This window comes from Molothrus aeneus, chromosome 20 (assembly GCF_037042795.1).
Source record: "Molothrus aeneus isolate 106 chromosome 20, BPBGC_Maene_1.0, whole genome shotgun sequence".
Lineage (NCBI taxonomy): Eukaryota > Metazoa > Chordata > Aves > Passeriformes > Icteridae > Molothrus > Molothrus aeneus.
Genome location: NC_089665.1, coordinates 3,489,344 through 3,506,827, shown reverse-complemented (window position 1 = coordinate 3,506,827; position 17,484 = coordinate 3,489,344). Strand labels below are relative to the sequence as shown.

The 17,484-nt window shown below is 44.3% G+C and overlaps 1 protein-coding gene across 3 annotated transcripts in view; it reads left to right on the top strand.

Moving 5' to 3' along the window:
* Positions 1–17,484, top strand: part of CLIP2 (CAP-Gly domain containing linker protein 2) — a 99,677-nt gene that overhangs the window by 69,377 nt on the left and 12,816 nt on the right. For 2 of the 3 annotated variants that reach the window (XM_066563249.1, XM_066563248.1), the window contains 6 exons: positions 1,516–1,729; positions 3,675–3,872; positions 6,101–6,204; positions 8,333–8,393; positions 12,283–12,387; positions 14,814–15,758. In XM_066563249.1, the coding sequence (XP_066419346.1) occupies positions 1,516–1,729; positions 3,675–3,872; positions 6,101–6,204; positions 8,333–8,393; positions 12,283–12,387; positions 14,814–15,758 (1,627 nt within the window). The remainder of the gene's footprint in view (positions 1–1,515; positions 1,730–3,674; positions 3,873–6,100; positions 6,205–8,332; positions 8,394–12,282; positions 12,388–14,813; positions 15,759–17,484) is intronic. The other variant, XM_066563250.1, reaches the window with a different exon arrangement.

Genomic DNA, 17,484 nt, shown 5'->3' with positions numbered 1-17,484 from the left:
TGTTGGCTGCTCCCCTGGAACTCAGGGACACCATGCTGGAGGTGATCTGGTTCTTCTTGCTGCAGTGCAGCTGGCCAGCAGCAAATGAACCTTGGCTTTGCTGCTCAGCCAAGGCCCTGAAGGAGTTTCCAGGGTTTGACACTGAATTGTGGCTCATTTTTATTCTGGAAGAGGGCTCTGGAGAGACAGAATCTTTGGGCTCAGTTGTGGAAGAGATCATGCACTGTAATTATCTGGTCCTCCCTTTTCCATGCTTTCATCTTTCCAAGTTTGATGGCATAGGAAACAGTTTCTCTGCCACCCAAAGGAGGTGGCACACGCTGGAGTTTGCTGTAATTGTATTTTTAGCTTCAAAGGATTGAACAGCTGTTTTCTCTTGGTTTGGGAGGAAAGATTTTTTACCCTGTGAACATTTATACAGAGCTGTGTGATTCAGATCTTTTTATTTGACAGAGTCACGGGGTGGGTCAGGTTGGAAGGGACCACAGTTGGTCATCTAGTCCAACCTTCCTGCTCAGGAAGGGTTATTGCAGAGCACATGGCATGGTGTCGTGTCCAGAAGGTTCTGGAATATCTCCACACTTTCTCTAGGCAGCCTGTTCAGGCCTTGGTCACTATACAGGGAAGAAGTTCTTCCTCATTTTTAGCTGGAACTTCCTGCCCATGGCCTCTTGTCTCATTGCTGAGCTCACAGAATAGAGCTTTGTCCACCTTCTGACACCTCCTGCAGACACACGTTACTACATCACTATCCTCAAAGCAGGGTAAAGAGCACACCCAAGTTTTGGGAAGGTTGATTGTGAGGAAGGAGTGCTTGTGCTGTGGCTGTGTTTATGTTCTGGGATTTGTGCTCTCCAGGCTACCAGCTGTGTCTTTCCTGGCATCTTACCAAAGTGCACAGCAGCTGGTGCTTGGCAATTACCTCAGGCCCCCCTGCTAAAGCACCACAAATGCAAACATGGAAATTGCCAGTGCTACAAGCAGGAAAGGAGAATAATCCAACTGCTTGTACACAGGAAAGCAGTTGCTTAACCTGAAGAAAAGGAGACTCAGAGGTGACCTTATCACTCTACAGCTCCCTGAAAGGTGCCTGTGCTCAGGTGGGGTTGGGCTCTTTCTCCAGGCAGCACTGACAGAACCAGAGGACACAGCCTCAGGCGGTGCCAAAGGAAATACAGGTTGGATATTAGGAAAAAGTTTTTTACAGAAAGGGTGATAAAGTTCTGGAATGGCTGCCCAGGGAGGTGGTGGAGTCCCCATCCCTGGGGGTGTTTAACAAAGCCTGGATGTGGCACTGGGTGCCAGGGTTGAGTTGAGGTGTTGGGGCTGGGTGGGACTCAGTGATCTTGAAGGTCTCTCCCAACCCAGTCATTCTGTGATTCTATGAAACAGTGCCACAGCAAAGCACCCAGAGATGAGCTGTGGGTTTTGTACTGCTTGGCAGTGCCATTCTGCAAGGCTTGGGTGACATGGCTGCTCTGCCACTCCTCACTTGGTGCATCTCCTGTATTCCAGGTATTTCCAGTGCCCACCCAAGTTTGGCCTCTTTGCTCCCATCCACAAGGTGATCCGGATTGGGTTCCCATCAACCAGCCCTGCCAAGGCAAAGAAGAGCAAGAGGATGGCCATGGGGGTGTCAGCCCTGACCCACAGCCCCAGCAGCTCCTCCATCAGCTCCGTCAGCTCCGTGGCCTCCTCGGTCGGGGGCAGGCCCAGCCGCAGTGGCCTGGTGAGTACCTGCTGGGGCTCTCTGCTCCTCACTCCACCTCTGTGACCCAACCTCACAAAACAGGAGGGTTGGGGTTTTCTTCCAGTGCAGCTGCTCCTTCACCATTCATGGGGTGAGGGGAATGGAGTGTGGGACTGTCACCCACCTCACAGTTGTTGGAACCCAGGACATTGCTCTGGCTGCCCTGGAGGACTCAAGACCCTGGCAGGGGGCTCAGAGACCTTGGCACAGAGTCACAAACACCTGTGCCTTTGATTTTAGCCCTTGCATAAAACAATTACCAACTTTGTGTGAGGGGTTACAAGCCAGAAGGGTTTGAGTAGAATGATAGTGAATTTGACACAGGGTGAAAATGTAGAATTTGGGGGGGTTTAGAATGGGGGTTCAGGAGGCAAGATGGAGGAATTTGGGTGTACCCTGTCCTTCTTCTCCTCCTTCTTCTTAGCCTCCATCTTCTGCTGTGATGGTGACACTTTTGGATTGGTTGAGAGTAGAGACAGACTGTCTAACATAGGTGATGGGTATTGGAAAATTATTGTAAATAAAGTACACGTAGTTTTTAGTATTAAAAGGTAACACTGCCCTGAGGGTGTCAGTGTGCCACAACCCGACCTGCTGGACAGACCTCAGCGGGTCAGAAAAAGAATGTTATACATAAGAGAAAATAAACAACCTTGAGAACCAGAACAGAAGAATCCTGACTCCTTCTTTGGCTGCCAGGCTGGAAAATGAGACTCTGTAACATATCTCAGGGCTGTCCTGACCACAGAGACTCTGAAACAGTCTCCCTCCAAGTAAGGGACACCAAGCAGCTGTGACCACTGAAGACCCTAGAGTGCAGTTTGCAGTGGGATGAATCCCAGTTCTGCTGTCAAGAGCAGGTTTGTGAGGGATCCCTGCAGAAAAAGGACATTCCTTCCAGTCTCACGTGGTCATGCTGCTCCACTGAGCAGCTGTGCAAAGCTCCTGCTCTGGAGGGTGACAGTGTCCTCGGTCACATGCCTGGGGTTTTGGCAGGTGCTCAAGCAGGCAGAAAGCAGAGCAGGCAGTGATCCTATTAAAAGTTCTGGCTCTGCTGTGGTGCTGCTGCAGAACACCCACAGCCCTCTTGGCTGGGGAAAGGGTGCAGTGTTGTTCCTGGGAGTGGATCCAATAACCCCATACTGGTCTCCACTTGAGATCAGTCTACCCAGCTGAGCTCATCTTTGGGATTTCATCAGTGCAGGCCATCAATAAAATGTACCTAAGAAGGCAGATGATAGAGTGCATGATAATTTTCCCTGACCCAGTTCCCACCCCATGTTGTGTCCTTTGGGAAATGCTGTGTTCACTGCAGTGCAGAAGAGCAGTTGAGCTTGTGAGCATTGTCCAGATGTTTCTCAGACTTCACCTCCCCTGTAGGGCCCAGAGCTGGAGCTGCAGCTCTCCTCAGATGAATAAATGATCATTAGGTGAGCAGCATTTCAGGTTGAACAGGGGACTTCAGCTGTTCTGGGCTGGAAAGGACACAGCTTTACCCTGTCACTGACATATTTTATGAAAATCCTTTTGCCAGGATTTTTCTCCTGAGAAGCTGAGAAGCCTCAGAAAAGAAATGTAAACTATAACTATCTGATGGCTGTGGAATGTGGTCTGGAGATGGTTTATCAATAGGTGCATCTTTGATTGCTCTCATGTGAATTGTTTTTAATTAATGGCCAATGACAGCCAGCTGTGTCGGACTCTGAGTCTGTCATGAGATTTTATTATTCATTCTTTTCTAGCTTTCTGATGTCTCCTTTCTCTTTCTTTAGTATAGTTTTAATGTATCATTTTCTTATAATATATATCATAAAATAATAAATCAGCCTTCTGAAACATGGAGTCAAGATTCTCATCTCCTCCCTCATCCTGGGGACCCTCAAACACCACCACATTACCCCATCTCTTTTTAACTCTTTCCCAGCTGACAGAGACCTCATCTCGCTATGCCAGGAAGATCTCTGGCACCACAGCCCTGCAGGAGGCCCTGAAGGAGAAGCAGCAGCACATTGAGCAGCTGCTGGCAGAGCGGGACCTGGAGAGGGCAGAGGTGGCCAAGGCCACCAGCCACATCTGTGAGGTGGAGAAGGAGATTGCCATCATGAAGGCCCAGCACGAGCAGGTAGGAGGTGATGGCTCTCAATGTCTGAATATTTGATATGCCCTGGAAGTGTCAGATCATAATGTTACTGATTCATTAAAAAAATATGGATATTGATCTAGTACTGATATCCAACTGTGACGGACAAAAACTCTCTAACAGCTTAGAGCTAGAAAGTGTATGTTTATTGTGTATGTTTATTGTGGGATAACTCCCAAATACACACCACAATTTACAGGTGATTACAGAGTCCTTTTATCTATACAAGTAATGAATACCCAAAATACAAATACATATTCATAACTTTGGTACATCCTATACCCTATGGTAATTAGTTCAAAAGCCGTTAAGCATGTGTAGTTTGTTCCTTGAAATGGGTCTGTGGTCCCTTCCATGGGGAGGGGTCCCAAAATGAGGAAGTAAAGGAAGTCTTCTTCGTTCTGAGCTTTCTACCTTCTCAATGCAAATATGACAAATGAACCCTTGGTAGAACTCCCATTCCTGTCTTCTATTGGTTTCAGAACAGAGGAGGCCACAATTGTCTTATGTTCCTAAAAGCCATTTATCAGTTTCCATATTCTTCATTATAAACCCAGCTAACCACTGTGTTGACAAGCAATCAATTATTAATTAACTACTAACTCTTAACTTCATCAAGGCCTACCCATTTACTTTAATTAACTCCAGTAAAGCTTATCTCTAACTAAAATTTCAGCTACTCTAAAATCTCTAAATTCCTTAAAGTTTATATCTCATTACCACTGTGTGTGAAACTGGGGCTCTGAATTTCTGCCTCTAATGTGCTGAGTTAAGCTGAGGTGTGTTATAGTTGCCTCTTTCAGCCAGCTTTTAGAAGCTCTCAGAGGTCTATAACACACCCAAGATAGCTTAGCTACCCTTAGAAGCATAAAAATCAGCAAGATGGCTTTTGTTGCAGTGTTAGAAACAAAAAAGTTTAATAAAAGGCAAAATAACAAACAAACAAACAAAAAAAACCCAAAACAAAAACCTTGCCAAGTGCCAAAGATTCTTGCTCCTGATAAAACACTTCACAAAAGCAATTAGTTTCTTTGTTCACTTCTTTTTCTAGTAAATGGCCCAAGCAGGACGTTTTACCTTCTGTCCAATTAGCTATCCTTAAGTTTGAAGTGAAGTCCCCTAGGCCTATAAAGTGACTTTTTCACTTAATCAAAAAGAGAAACTTCTGAGCTTCTTTCCTTTTTGAAAGGACAAAAATAGTTTTGTCAATCCATCAACAAAAAACCCATTCCTATAGAGGCTCTTTCTCCACCCTCCCAGTGTCACATGTGCTGTCTCTGCCCTGAGCCAGGAGCAGGGAAAGGGCTGTGCCAGATCAGAGGCAGTTTGTGTCTGGTGGATCAATACATTTCAATGCTGAAATGCAAATTTGTTCCCCTCAGCCCCTGAATCTGGCTGTGGCTGGGACTGCATTGCAGTGATTTTATGGTGCTGAGGGCATCAGCCCAGTTCATATGCCACTGCTTTCCCACCAGAGAGGATGCTTTAATAACATTAATAAAGGCAGGAAATCTGGAAGGAAAAAAGGCTGATCATATTAGGTTGGTGTTTGTTTGTTTTTTTTTGCTCAAGCATTTGTACAGAGGATATTTTATGTATTAAAATGCTTAAAGAGAGTTGTGTCTGTGCTGTTTGTCAGTATATGGTTCTTCATCATCTGCTGTTGTCCTAAATTCTTTACTCATGCTTTTAAAGCCAAGTGAGCTACCTAGGAGCAGGGAAGGCACTGTATGTTTGAGTGGTCCCACCTGCCTGTCAGAAATGCAGGGGAAATTGGGAAATCAGCTGCAAGCTGACATTCCTCTTGTGTATTGTGTTTTCCAGTAATTATCACTAACAATTTAATTAACAGAAGTCTGAAATATCTCTTTTGCTTCATGACTGGGGTTGAGTTGCACTGGTAACCTCTGACCAGATTTTCAGAACTTTTCAGGCTTCAAGTTCTGAACTCTAATCAGAGCTGGAGTCTCCAAAAGGGTCAGGTCAGAGAGGGACTGAAACACAGATCCTTTCCAGCTGTTGGAGATGGAGCAGTTTTTGTTGTCTTGATCCCTACATCCTGAGCTCTTTGGAAAATGTGCTCTTACCAGAGCATCCTCTGAAACGGATCATCAAAACTTTCTGTTCCCTGGTTCTGACCCTTTCTTAAACAGCTTTGTGCTACTTCAGACAAGGCTAACTTTGTGTCTTGGGCTCATTTTTTGCTCCAGTATGTCACGGAGGCAGAAGGAAACCTGCAGCGAGCACGAGCCTTGGTGGATGGGATGCAGAAGGAGAAGATTGAGCTGCTGAACCAGCTGGAAGAGGAGAAGAGGTAAAGCAGGAGTGGATGGCTGTGAGGGGGTGAAGTCATGTGTGGACAGTGCTGAAGCCTTTGGGTGGTTTTGCCTTAAGGATACAGTGTGAAACAAAAATTGGGCCATAAACAGGCCTGTGCACCTTGGGCCATCACAGACCCTCCTGTACAGCCTGGATTTGCTGAGGTCCCCTTCCTCTTTTCCATTTATGATGGGCTGATCTTGAGGATGTTCTTTGTGAGGAAGAGAAGCCAAACTGGAGTGCAGCCTTACTGCAGTGCCATGATTCACAGGCCCCCATCCATGCAAATCTCCTGGTGCACATTTCCCCTCTGGATCAGAGTGATCTGCATGTCATTCTTGGAGTCCAGGTACTCCATGTGTATAATTAAACTCTTCAGTGGGAATAGGAAAACATTTCTGTGTATTAAATAACTGAAAACAGTGTTGCTTATTAAATAACTGAAAACAGTGTTGATTTCAATTATTGATGCCCCTCCTGAGGATGAAATGTTCTTTTATGGATAAGTTTCCCCATAGTCCTGGTAGCCAGCTGATTTTCCCAGCTCCAGGAGGCCCTTTAACCCCAGACAGCTGAGTTTTCCTCTAAATATAAACAGATGCCTCCCTCCTCTAATTAGAGGAGGTTTAGACAAGGAAGCTTGTTTATGAAGTTAGTTATGTACACTCACAGCTATTTTTATCTGTTACAGAATCATAGTCCTTACATCTGGCTACTAACTAAACATTCTCAGTCTTTTTCTTTATAATCAGTAAAGAGAAAAAGAGGGATGAGTCTAGCAGAAAATGGAATTATTTTCTACTCTTACTGGCTTCTGTCTTCCAAAAGAGAAGAGTTTCTTTGGCATGTCTGTGTTAGTGTGTGTGGTTTTATTGCATTTATGCATGACTGGCCTGTGAACTCTGTGGGGAAGGCTCTTCTGTCTGCCAGGGTAGCTCAGAGTTCCCCACCCTCTGCCAAGGAGGCAGAGGATCCCATTCCCTTGGGGCATTTTGTATGGACCCTGTGCATTTGGCACAGAAATTGCCCAGTGCTTGGATAACAAGGTTTAAATAATCCAGTGAAACCTGGTTGTGCTTTGCTTGTTTTCAGGATCCTGTGTCCGAGAACAGTAATTGTGTGTTTGAGGGGATGCACTTTACAAAAGGCCACCTTTGTGTGTGGAAAGCTGCTTGTAACTGTCCTGCTCCATGGAGCTTGCTGCTCAGTTTCTACTGAGCTTTTCTATCCAAAGGTGATCTGCATCCCTCTCAGACTTTGATTCTGCAGGCTATGATGTGATTTTTTAATATTGGGTTGTTACTGTCGTATTTTCTGAAAAATCTTTTCACCAAAATTTTTTCTCCTAAGAAGCTGAGAAGCTTCAGAGAATTATCTAATTACTTCTCCTGTGTTTTGCTGCTTTAAAATGTAGTATAGAAATTGTTTATCCAACATACAAATTGTTTTTAATGAATAACCAATCACAGTCCAGCTGTGTCAAACTCTGAAGAATCAGTCACAAGTTTTCATTCTCATTCTTGTTAAACCTTCTGTCGATATCCTTCTCTTTCTTTAATATAGTTTTAGTATAGTATTAATATAATGTAATATATTATAATAAAACCATAAAATAATAAATCAACCTTCTAAAAATATAAAATCAAATTCCTCATCTCTCCTAAAAACTCACAAACTCAACACTGCTCCATGGGGCTTGCAGCTCAGTTTCTGCTGAGCTTTTGTATCCAAAGGTGATCTGTATTCCTCTCAGACTTTGATTCTGCAGGCCATTATGTGATTTTTTCATACTGAGTGGCTGGTTTTAATTTAATTTTATTTATTTTATATGTATATATAATAAATTTATAAATTCAATTGGGTGGATAAAAGCTTATCAGTAATTTTTTGGGCAGCTTTTCATTTGTTGGCAATGACCTCTCCATTGATGGTTGCAGTGATCCATAGAACTTGGTTAACAGTGGAAAGGCTGAAGTGCAGTGGCTGCTGAGACAGAGGTGCTGAGCTGAGAGTTCCTGATTGCTCTGTGCGTCCCCTCTCCTTCTGATTGCTCTGTGTGTCCCTTCTGATTGCTCTGTTGTCCCTTTCTTTCTGATTGCTCTGTTGTCCCTTTCCTTCCTCAGGAAAGTGGAGGACCTGCAGTTCCGTGTGGAGGAGGAATCCATTACAAAAGGGGATCTGGAGGTAATTCCTTATGATCTTGCCAAAATGTTGGATCCAGAGTTGCAAAAATTACTCTGGATGTGGTAGAAATTACTCACTTGAGTAATTTCTGCCACCTTTTGCTCCCCTCTCACAATACTTTACTGATGTGCTGTGTGATTTATGCTGTGAGCTGTGAGGATTGTTCTTTGGTGTGGTGCCCAATGGCTGCTCACACCTGGGGCTGCCTGGAGTTCATCTGTCACTCTGAGTTGCCAAGCCATGTGAAAATCTGTGTCTGAATGTGTTGAACTTACCTTTTTCCACCCTAGAAATGAATTGACAGTTCAGTTGCTGTCCCTGAGGTGTCCTGCTCTCAGCAGCTCATGGGCACATGGAGTCTCCTGCCTGGATGCTGTTTAATTCCAGCCAAAATACTGTTTATGCTGAGGTATCCTCATGTGGAATTCACTGTCTGGAGTGTGGGTTTGACACCAGGATTGACACCCTGCCCCTGGGAAGGGCTGCTGCTCAGGGATGCTGTTGCAGTGAGCATTGTGCAGGCTGGAAGGGATGTTGGGATGAAGTGATGTTGGCCCTTGAGGGGGAGGCTTTTCCATGAGGAAAAGGGAACAGAAAATCTTTCTGTGGAAGCAAGGCTCTGCTGTCCAAATGTAAATCAAAGGAGTTTTCTGTCTCTTTAGCTGCAGTGCCAGGTTAGTAACAGCCAGAAATGTCAAGGGCCCTGCTCCTGTGCTTCACTGTCACTCATAGCAATAAAAGCCCAGGAAAATGGGAGAACTAGGAAATGGATATGTTGCTGTGGCTGTGATCCTGTTGGCATAAACCTCTCTTCTTCATCCAGAAGCTGAAGGAGATGTTTGACAGGGTTTAAATTAGCTGTGCACTGCTAGCAGACCTTTGTGGGAGCACAGCAAGTGCAGTTTCTGCCTGTGGTGTGGGAGCAAAATCAGATTTCTGTTCATCCCTGAGCTGACAGCTTTCCCACAGTGCCCTAGACAAGGGTGGTTGGTGCATGCATCATTCCCTTTGAGAGCAGTGAATTGTCCCTTTGTAAGCTCCAAGTGTTTAAGCCTGGCTGTGTAATTATGGCAATGGGACCAGGGTTGAAATATTTGGATTTTAATTTTTTTTAAAAAGCCACCATGCTTAGCAAGATGATAAGCTGCTATGGGTAAGGGCTCCCATTCTCAGTCCATTTGGGACTCACAGTCTTGGATTTAATTTTCCTTTGAGCTGGGAAGGAATTGTTTTGCAATGGGGATGTGGCCAAGCTTTCAGCAGGACTTTATGGTCCTGTCCTCACTTCCATGCTGGTCTGTACAAAAGGACAAATAATTTAGGAATGCTTGATTTCCCCTGATCCAGGGAACTGGCATGCTCTCCATGAGCCCAGCATCAGTCCCAGCACAGGCTCTGGCAGAGGGCTTGGCTGGGGCCACATTTTACATCTTGTCTGCCTAATTTGCATGTCCAGACTGAATGATTGACCCACTAGAGTTCATTCTCACCTTCCTGCTTTTTTGTGGAGACAGTTAAGCTTTCCAGAAGCAAGCAATTAACTTGAGAGAAAAAATGTGTTGGTGGCCTGAAGATAGAGAGAGATCAAGGTTTAGGACCTCTGATAGAGCAGCTGTGGATTTAGCCCTGAAATGTAGTTGTGATTTCAACCCAGTTTTGATCCTGCTTGGCAGCTGATGCTGTAGTGATTTGGGAGATGAAAAACAAATGCAGGAAAAGCTTTCAAGAGCTTTGAAAGTTAAAAAGCTAATGCATGAAGAGCTTTCAGGAAAGACTTTTTGTGGTGGAAAACCATGGTTTACAGGAAGTATTATCCTCATCAAGGAACTCTCTCATGCTCATCTCCTGCATCCTGCAGCATGCCTTGAATGCCAGTGGGAAGTCAGTTTATAATTTGTGAACAGTAATTTAAGGCTAATAACTACAAATAAATCTGAAATTCATATCTGGGCTTCCTCAAAGTGCAAGAAGACTTTGGATGTGAGGTTCTGACTCATACTGGCTAGTACTAGCAAACCAATTTACATAAAATAACACAGGATTGATTGTAAACCTAAGGTTTAAGGACTGTAAAACAGATAATCTAATTTTTTCCATGTTTTTTGTTTGGTTTTTCCCCCTCTATTTTCATATTTTTTACCAGAGTTGGAAAATAGCAGAATTTATAGATACTGAGCAAGAATATCAGGTGGAACTGAGAGCTTGACTGGGCAGTTGTGTTAACCTCAGGAGCCTGGAGAGAATTTCTGTGAGAAGTCAGATGAGTTTTGTAATAGGTCAACAAAAATCTGATGTGCTGCCACCAGTTAAAATTAATTGGTATCAACAGAATATTTATTCTTTTTAGTAAAATCAATCCAGAAGCTCCCTCTCAAGATGTGAATCTTTGGGCTTTACAGGGAGCAGAATTAATTTTATTTAATGAATTAAATGCCTTTTTTTTTTATTAGGATGCCATAAGCCAACCTCTACATTTAAGTTATATAATTACGGGTTCTGATAATATTTGGGTTTTTGAATCCACATCTTTTTCTCCCCTCCTTCAGGGGTTAAATAAGGCACATAAAATACAGAGCTATCTGAATATAAATGGCAGTTATGTCACCATCTATGAATACATGTACAATGATATTTTGCAAGCATAAAACATGGATTTATTAAAAACTTCTGTTTCTATAATTTGTATACAACTTGCTTTATTGTAGGGAAGAGCAGAAAATCCTTAAAACTGGCTCTAATAGAAAGAGGGGGGAAGCAAATAATTACATGGAAAATGAAGGGCAAAAAATGGGGGTAAAAAATGGTTCCGAGCAGGTTTGTTTGCTTTTTTTTTCTAGATTAATTTTTTAATTTCATAGATTAATTAAGTTTAATTCTAAGGAAAATGTGGGTTTTGTAAGCTAAAAAAATGTGAAGGCCAGAGTGTGCATACACCTTCCGATGTCTCATCCCCTCTTTTATTTATAGGGAATTTTACATGATTTTACAGTGGTGGTTGTGGAGTGCTGAGCTTTGCTACAAAGTGCAGCTTTATGGTATTTCAGCTTTAAAAGTGAAGGGCACTGAAGCAATGCCCAGAGCCAGTGCTCCTGGATTTGGGTAGATAACATGAACTTCTTGTGCTTAGCTGAATCATTTGTCAAAAAAAACCCCCAACCTTGAAAACAAACCACCAACCAACCAACCAAAAATCCCAAAACCAACCAACCAACCAAAAAAGTTCTGTTTTCTTGTGCCAAAATTACTAGCAGAGTCCTACTGTACAGAAGTCACTTTGAAATTCATGTCAGGCTGCTCAAACTGAAAGCACTGATTTACAGATTGGGATCTCAATTCCCTGATCTCTTTGGTGCTGTGTTTTTTGTTTTACAACATGCCATGTACAGTATGACCTGGGATTTTTCCCCACTTAGTGTAGGATTCACACTGTCTCCAGAGCAAAAAAAGGATGGGAACTTCCAGCTCTTTTCAGTCTACCTTGTGACTCTTCTGAGGAAAGATGTGGAGAATCATTGCAATGTCCTTGCATTGTCTGTGTGTACAAGGGCCCTGTACTGGTGGGAGCTTTGCTTTTTAGGAAGTGTCTTCAGCTGATGCAGGAAGACACTGGGGCAGGTTTCTAATGCAGAAGGATGTTTTCCCATCACAAATTCACTTCTCTTGTGAAGAGCCACTACCAGTACCACGTAAAATCCCGTAGGGACTGTTTCCTGTTTGGTTGGATTTTTCCTCCCTGTCTGGGTTTTTATTCTCTTCCTGTTGTGAACAGCCTTTCCTTGTCTTGTTCTCTGGAGATGATATTGCAGCCTTCTCTCTCCCTCCCTCTCTTTCTCTCTCTCCCTTCCCCTGCTCCCCTCTCCACTGTTCTTTTTTCTCTCTGTGTGAGCAGACTCAGACGCAGTTGGAGCATGCCCGAATTCGGGAGCTCGAGCAGAGCCTGCTGTTTGAGAAGGCACAGGCTGAAAAACTCCTCAGAGAATTAGAGGACACCAGGGTAATGCACCCTCACCTGCCCTGCCTGCAGACAGCGCTTGCACTGCCCTGGTGCTCATCATGCCTTGCTTTGGGTTTCTTTCTTTTGGTTTTTGTGGGGTTGATTGATTTTGGCTTGAACTTAAGCTTCCTTGATTTTGTTTGGTTTTTTGTTTGCTCTCTTTCCCAGAAATAGTAGTATGATATGATTTCTAGCTTTGCTTCTCTTGTGGGGAGCTTGTTTCTCAGATTGAGCTTGCTTCTCTGCCCCACGCCACCATCTGACACATGAGCTCCTACAATTCATTTTTCAATTAACATATCCCAATAATATCCTGCACAGTTCATTCTGCCTTGAGGCCCCCCCAGGCTGTTAGAGGAAATAACATTGCAATCAACATTCCAGTCTCCCCTGCCAGCTGTGGGAGCTGCCATCTGAAGGGGAAGGTGTTGGTGGATGCAGGTGGGCCCACTCTGATCCTTGGCTGTGCCTGCAGCAGGACAGGTTGCCCAGAGGAATCCTGAAAGCAGCCAGATGTGGAGAGGGCTTTTTCATGCTGGTGTGGTGTGGGAAGCAGCAAACTTGCTGCAGTGAGCAGTAATGGGTTTGAGAGCTGTAGAAAACACAAAATGGGAGGGTCTCCAAAAGGTCTGGATGGTCTGAAGCCCCCTGTGCCCATCTGAAATAATGACCAGCAGCCTCCTGGGCTGATGGCTGCTGGGCAAATGGCAATTGAAATGAAGTGAAATTGATCTCTTGGAGTTTGGCTCGGTTTCCTTCTTTCTTTTGCCTTTTTCTAATGTTTCATTCTCTTCTCCATCCATAGTGGCAGCACCCTGTACTCCCTGTGGCATGCAGGGAGTTCAGCCCTGCCAGGTTGCATTCAGATGGCAAAACATGGATCCATAGCCCTTAAGCTCAATGTGTACCATGGCCAGATTTATTGTCTTGCATCCTCTAGCCTCCTTTGTTATTTTGACTTTGCTAATAAACTCTTAAGAAGTACTCATGTGTAAAAATCCCTTTTCCCTTTTACACCAGGGTAAACAAATTCCATTACAGAAGAGAGGTCTGCAGGCTGAGGATTGCTGAGCAATAAAGGAAACATGATATGCTTAATGCTGGTTTTGATGCTTGTGAAATTCCTGCATGTGCAGTCACATCTCCTCTGTGCATCATCTGGCAAGATGCCTGCTCTGGAAACATAATGCCCTTCCAGGACATTATTTTTCATAAACCACTGTTGCTCCCTAGTGAATTTCAAGGGTTATTTCCAAGGTGTTTTCTGTGGAAAACAACAGGTTTGTATTAGGAAAAATAAATTGCAATTGGCACAGACATAACTGTGAGTTGTCAGTGCTGGTTACCTGTCACTGTAGTGCACGAAACACAACGTGCACACACTGCTGCCCTCAGGGTGAAAAAAGGGAAGTTTATTTTCTGACTCCAACATTTATAGATTTTTAAAAGTGACAGTGGATTGGAGGGTGAAAGTGCCACCTCTCCAATGACACTAGACAAATTAACAAATCTATTATATTTGATAGTCTAACAGTCTATCAAATTTCTCCTCTGTCGCCCTGATTTTTTAAGATTTTCTAAGCCTTCTAATGAACTTTCTCACACACTTTCTGTAAATAACTTACTGTTTTGCATTCTTTTATAAAAGAAGAGAAATTTGATAGACTGTTGGTTTGTCCAGTGTCATTGGAGAGGTGGCACTGTCACCCTCCAAGCCACTGTCACTTTTGGAAAACTATAAATGTTAGAGTCAGAAAATAAACTTCCCTTTTTCTTTACCTTAAAAGCAGCAGTGTGTGTGCTTGTGTTGTTTCGTGTCCTATAACCACACTCCTCCTTCATAAAGAATGCAAAACAATAAGCTATTTACAGAAAGTGTGTGAGAAAGTTTGTTACAAGAATGGAAACATCAGAATCTATGATTTTAGAGAATCTTAAAGAATCAGGGCGACAGTTATGCTGGTGCAAAACTGTGCTCAGGTTGGTGTCGTTATGGGACATGAAAGAACACAAGTGTATAATGCTGTTCTCAAGGTGAAGAAAAAAGGGAAGTTTATTTTCTGACTCCAACATTTATAGTTTTCCAGGAGTGACAGTGGATTGGAGGGTGACAGTGCCACCTCTCCAATGACACTGGACAAACCAACAGTCCATCAACTTTCTCCTCCTCCATAAAGGAATGCAAAAGAATGAGTTATTTACAGAAAGCGTGTGAGAAAGTTCGCTACAAGAATGTCAACCTTTTCTAAGAAGGCTTAGAAAATATTAAAAAATCAGGGCGACAGGCTGGAGGGCACCAGGTGCTCTCCTCCTCTTCCTTTGAACTTTGAGTGATGCACTTTGGATTTATTTCCACTGGAGAACTCTTGCTAGGGGGAAGGTGTGGCGATGAGGGGTGCACTGACCTTGTGTTTGTGGTGTTGCAGCTGACCACGGTGGCAGAGCAGTCCCGGATCCTGCAGCTGGAGGAGGAGCTGAGCCTGAGGCGCAGCGAGGTGGACGAGCTCCGGCAGTGCCTGCAGAGCTCGCAGCAGGCAGAGAGCCCCGAGCACAGCCTGGGACTGCACTCCGAGGCCCTGAGGCTGAGGGATCAGCTGCTCTCTGCCAACAAGGAGCACCAGAAGGAGAGCAGCCAGCTGAAGGAGAAGTATGAGAAGACACTAAAGAAGTACCAGCAGGAGATGGAGAAGCTGAAGTCTGTCAATGAGAAGTACTCGCAGGAGATTGTTGACCTGAAGCATAAAGTTCAGCAGGCCACTAATGAGAACATGGGGCTCATGGACAACTGGAAGTCCAAGTTGGACACGTTAGCTTCTGACCACCAGAAGTCTCTGGAGGACCTGAAAGCCACACTCAACTCAGGCCCTGACACCCAGCACAAGGAGATTGTGGAGCTGAAGGCTGTGGTGGAGAGTATAAAGCTGGAGCACCAGCTCGAGCTGGAGAACTTGAAAGCAAAGCACGACATCGAGACAGCTGTCCATATAAAGGAGAAAGAGAGTCTCAAGCTGAAGCTGCAGGAGGCTTTGGATGAGGTGGAAAAAAGCAACAGCAACTGGAAAATGCAACTGGAAACCAAAAGCAGTCAGCACCTTCTTGAGCTCCAGGATGTGAAGGACAAGTGTCGAGATGCTGAGCTGAGGGTGCATGAACTGGAGAAACTTCATGGTGAATACACAGATCAGACAGAAGCAATAGCTTTCTTGAAAGAGCAGATATCTTTGGCTGAAAAGAAGATGTTGGACTATGAAACATTACAGAAAACAGAAGCCCACAGCAAACAGGAAATCCAAAGATTGCAGGAAAAAGTGCTTGTCTTAGAGAACAAGCTGCAGTCCATGGAGGCCCTGCATCCTTCTCAGCATGCAAATGTATGACTTTGGGGTCATTTTGCTGTTTATTATCACTGTTGATAACTCCTCAGCCACTGCCTTTTGCAGTTTCCTGAGGGTTCAAATATCTGGATGTTTTTTTCTTCCACGAACAGTGCCCTGCATCTCCAGGCTGAAGGTGTCAATCCAGTCTAGAAAGCCAATGGGACAGTGGGACAGTTAGGAAAAGGAGCAAGTGGGGCCACACCTGGGTTTGGAGGCTGCTGTGGCAGCAGACCAGGGCTGTCATGGTTTGTCAGGGTGGGCTCCCATGCTGAGCAAGCAGTGTTCTGAGCTGGAAAACCATAACTCCTGCAATGCAGTTGAATTTATTCTCTAATATATTCCTGCAAGGGGCTGCAGCAGCCTTGGAGTGCTGTTGGGCAAGGCTCTTTGGGAGCTCTGGAAGGATACAGTGGAAAAAGGGTCAGCCTTGCTCAGCACCTGGAGCAAGAGGGGTGCAGTGAGTGGCTGCACTGTGGGATGGGGTGGGGCTGTGTCAGCAGCAGGGCAGGGGCTCCACAGCTCGTGTGGGAGGCAGGGAAATGCTGCTGTTGAGGGTTAGAGTGGAAAAACTGCCAGCAAGGGTCAGAATGGCACCAGGCTGGGGAAATAAAAGGCCTGATTGAATATGAGACCAGGGAGAGCTGAAATAAGAGCAGTAATGTGAAGGAGTCAGTTTATTGTGGCCATTGTGTCTAAGTCACGTTTGTTTTGGGGTTTTTTTTTATATTTGCCACAGGATGAATCACCCTGCCATTGTGTGTGGCACAAGGAATTGTGGTGGTTCTGCACTGTAGTGAGCAGGGAGACTGCTACTCATGGGGGGCTGGGCCCCTATTTGTGTTTGGATTTTGCATGAGAAATGAGGAAAAACCCCATTTACATCCTGTAGGGGTGCAGAAAATTAAAATAAGCTGTAAAATGTGCACATTTTAAGAATACTGTGTTGAAATTTCACTGGTGATGTAGTTTCTGTTCCAGACAGAGATGCCAATGAAATGAATTCAATGCCTGTGTTTAATTTCCCAACATGAGCAGCCCCATTGAAAGCAGTTGCACCTCCAGGGAGCAAAGTCAAGCCATGAATTCCATGTTGCCCAAGTCAGAACTCCACACCTTGGAAACAGGCAGACAGAGGACAACAGTGGCAAAGGCCAAGGAGGAATCTCCAGCATTAATAGTGTTTGAAGGGTTGCTCCAGGATGTTTCATCTAGTAAGGACAGTTGGGAACAATAAGTACAGCCAGGACTCTGGGAAAAAGGAGTTGTTATCACAACGTGTAACCCATTATAGCCAATATTCAAACAGGAATGAATGGAAAAGAAGGAGCTGGAGTCTTGTTCCAGAGCCCTTTAGATAAATGGAAGGGCTCTGGGGGATATTGGTACTGATTAGAACCAGGGAAGTCTTGAAGTAATTGTTTCAGCTATGTGTCAATTAAAATCAGGAGAATATGGGAAGAAATGCATGGGTGAAAGCCTTTGGGTATCATGGAGCAAGTTCTATTTAAAATTTTCTTAGTTAATTTAAAGTAACTGCAGTATTCACTGTCCAAGTTATTTTAAACAAGCAAAGGTTTCTTGTGACAGCCTTTCCTAGACCCTCAAGGGAGAGCCACAGCTGCTTCCCAGGAGCAGTTAAATAGTTTTTTTCCATACCAAAAGTGCATCAGGAAAAATATTTCTGCTCTGGGGATTCTCCTGCTTCTGTTTGACTTGTCCC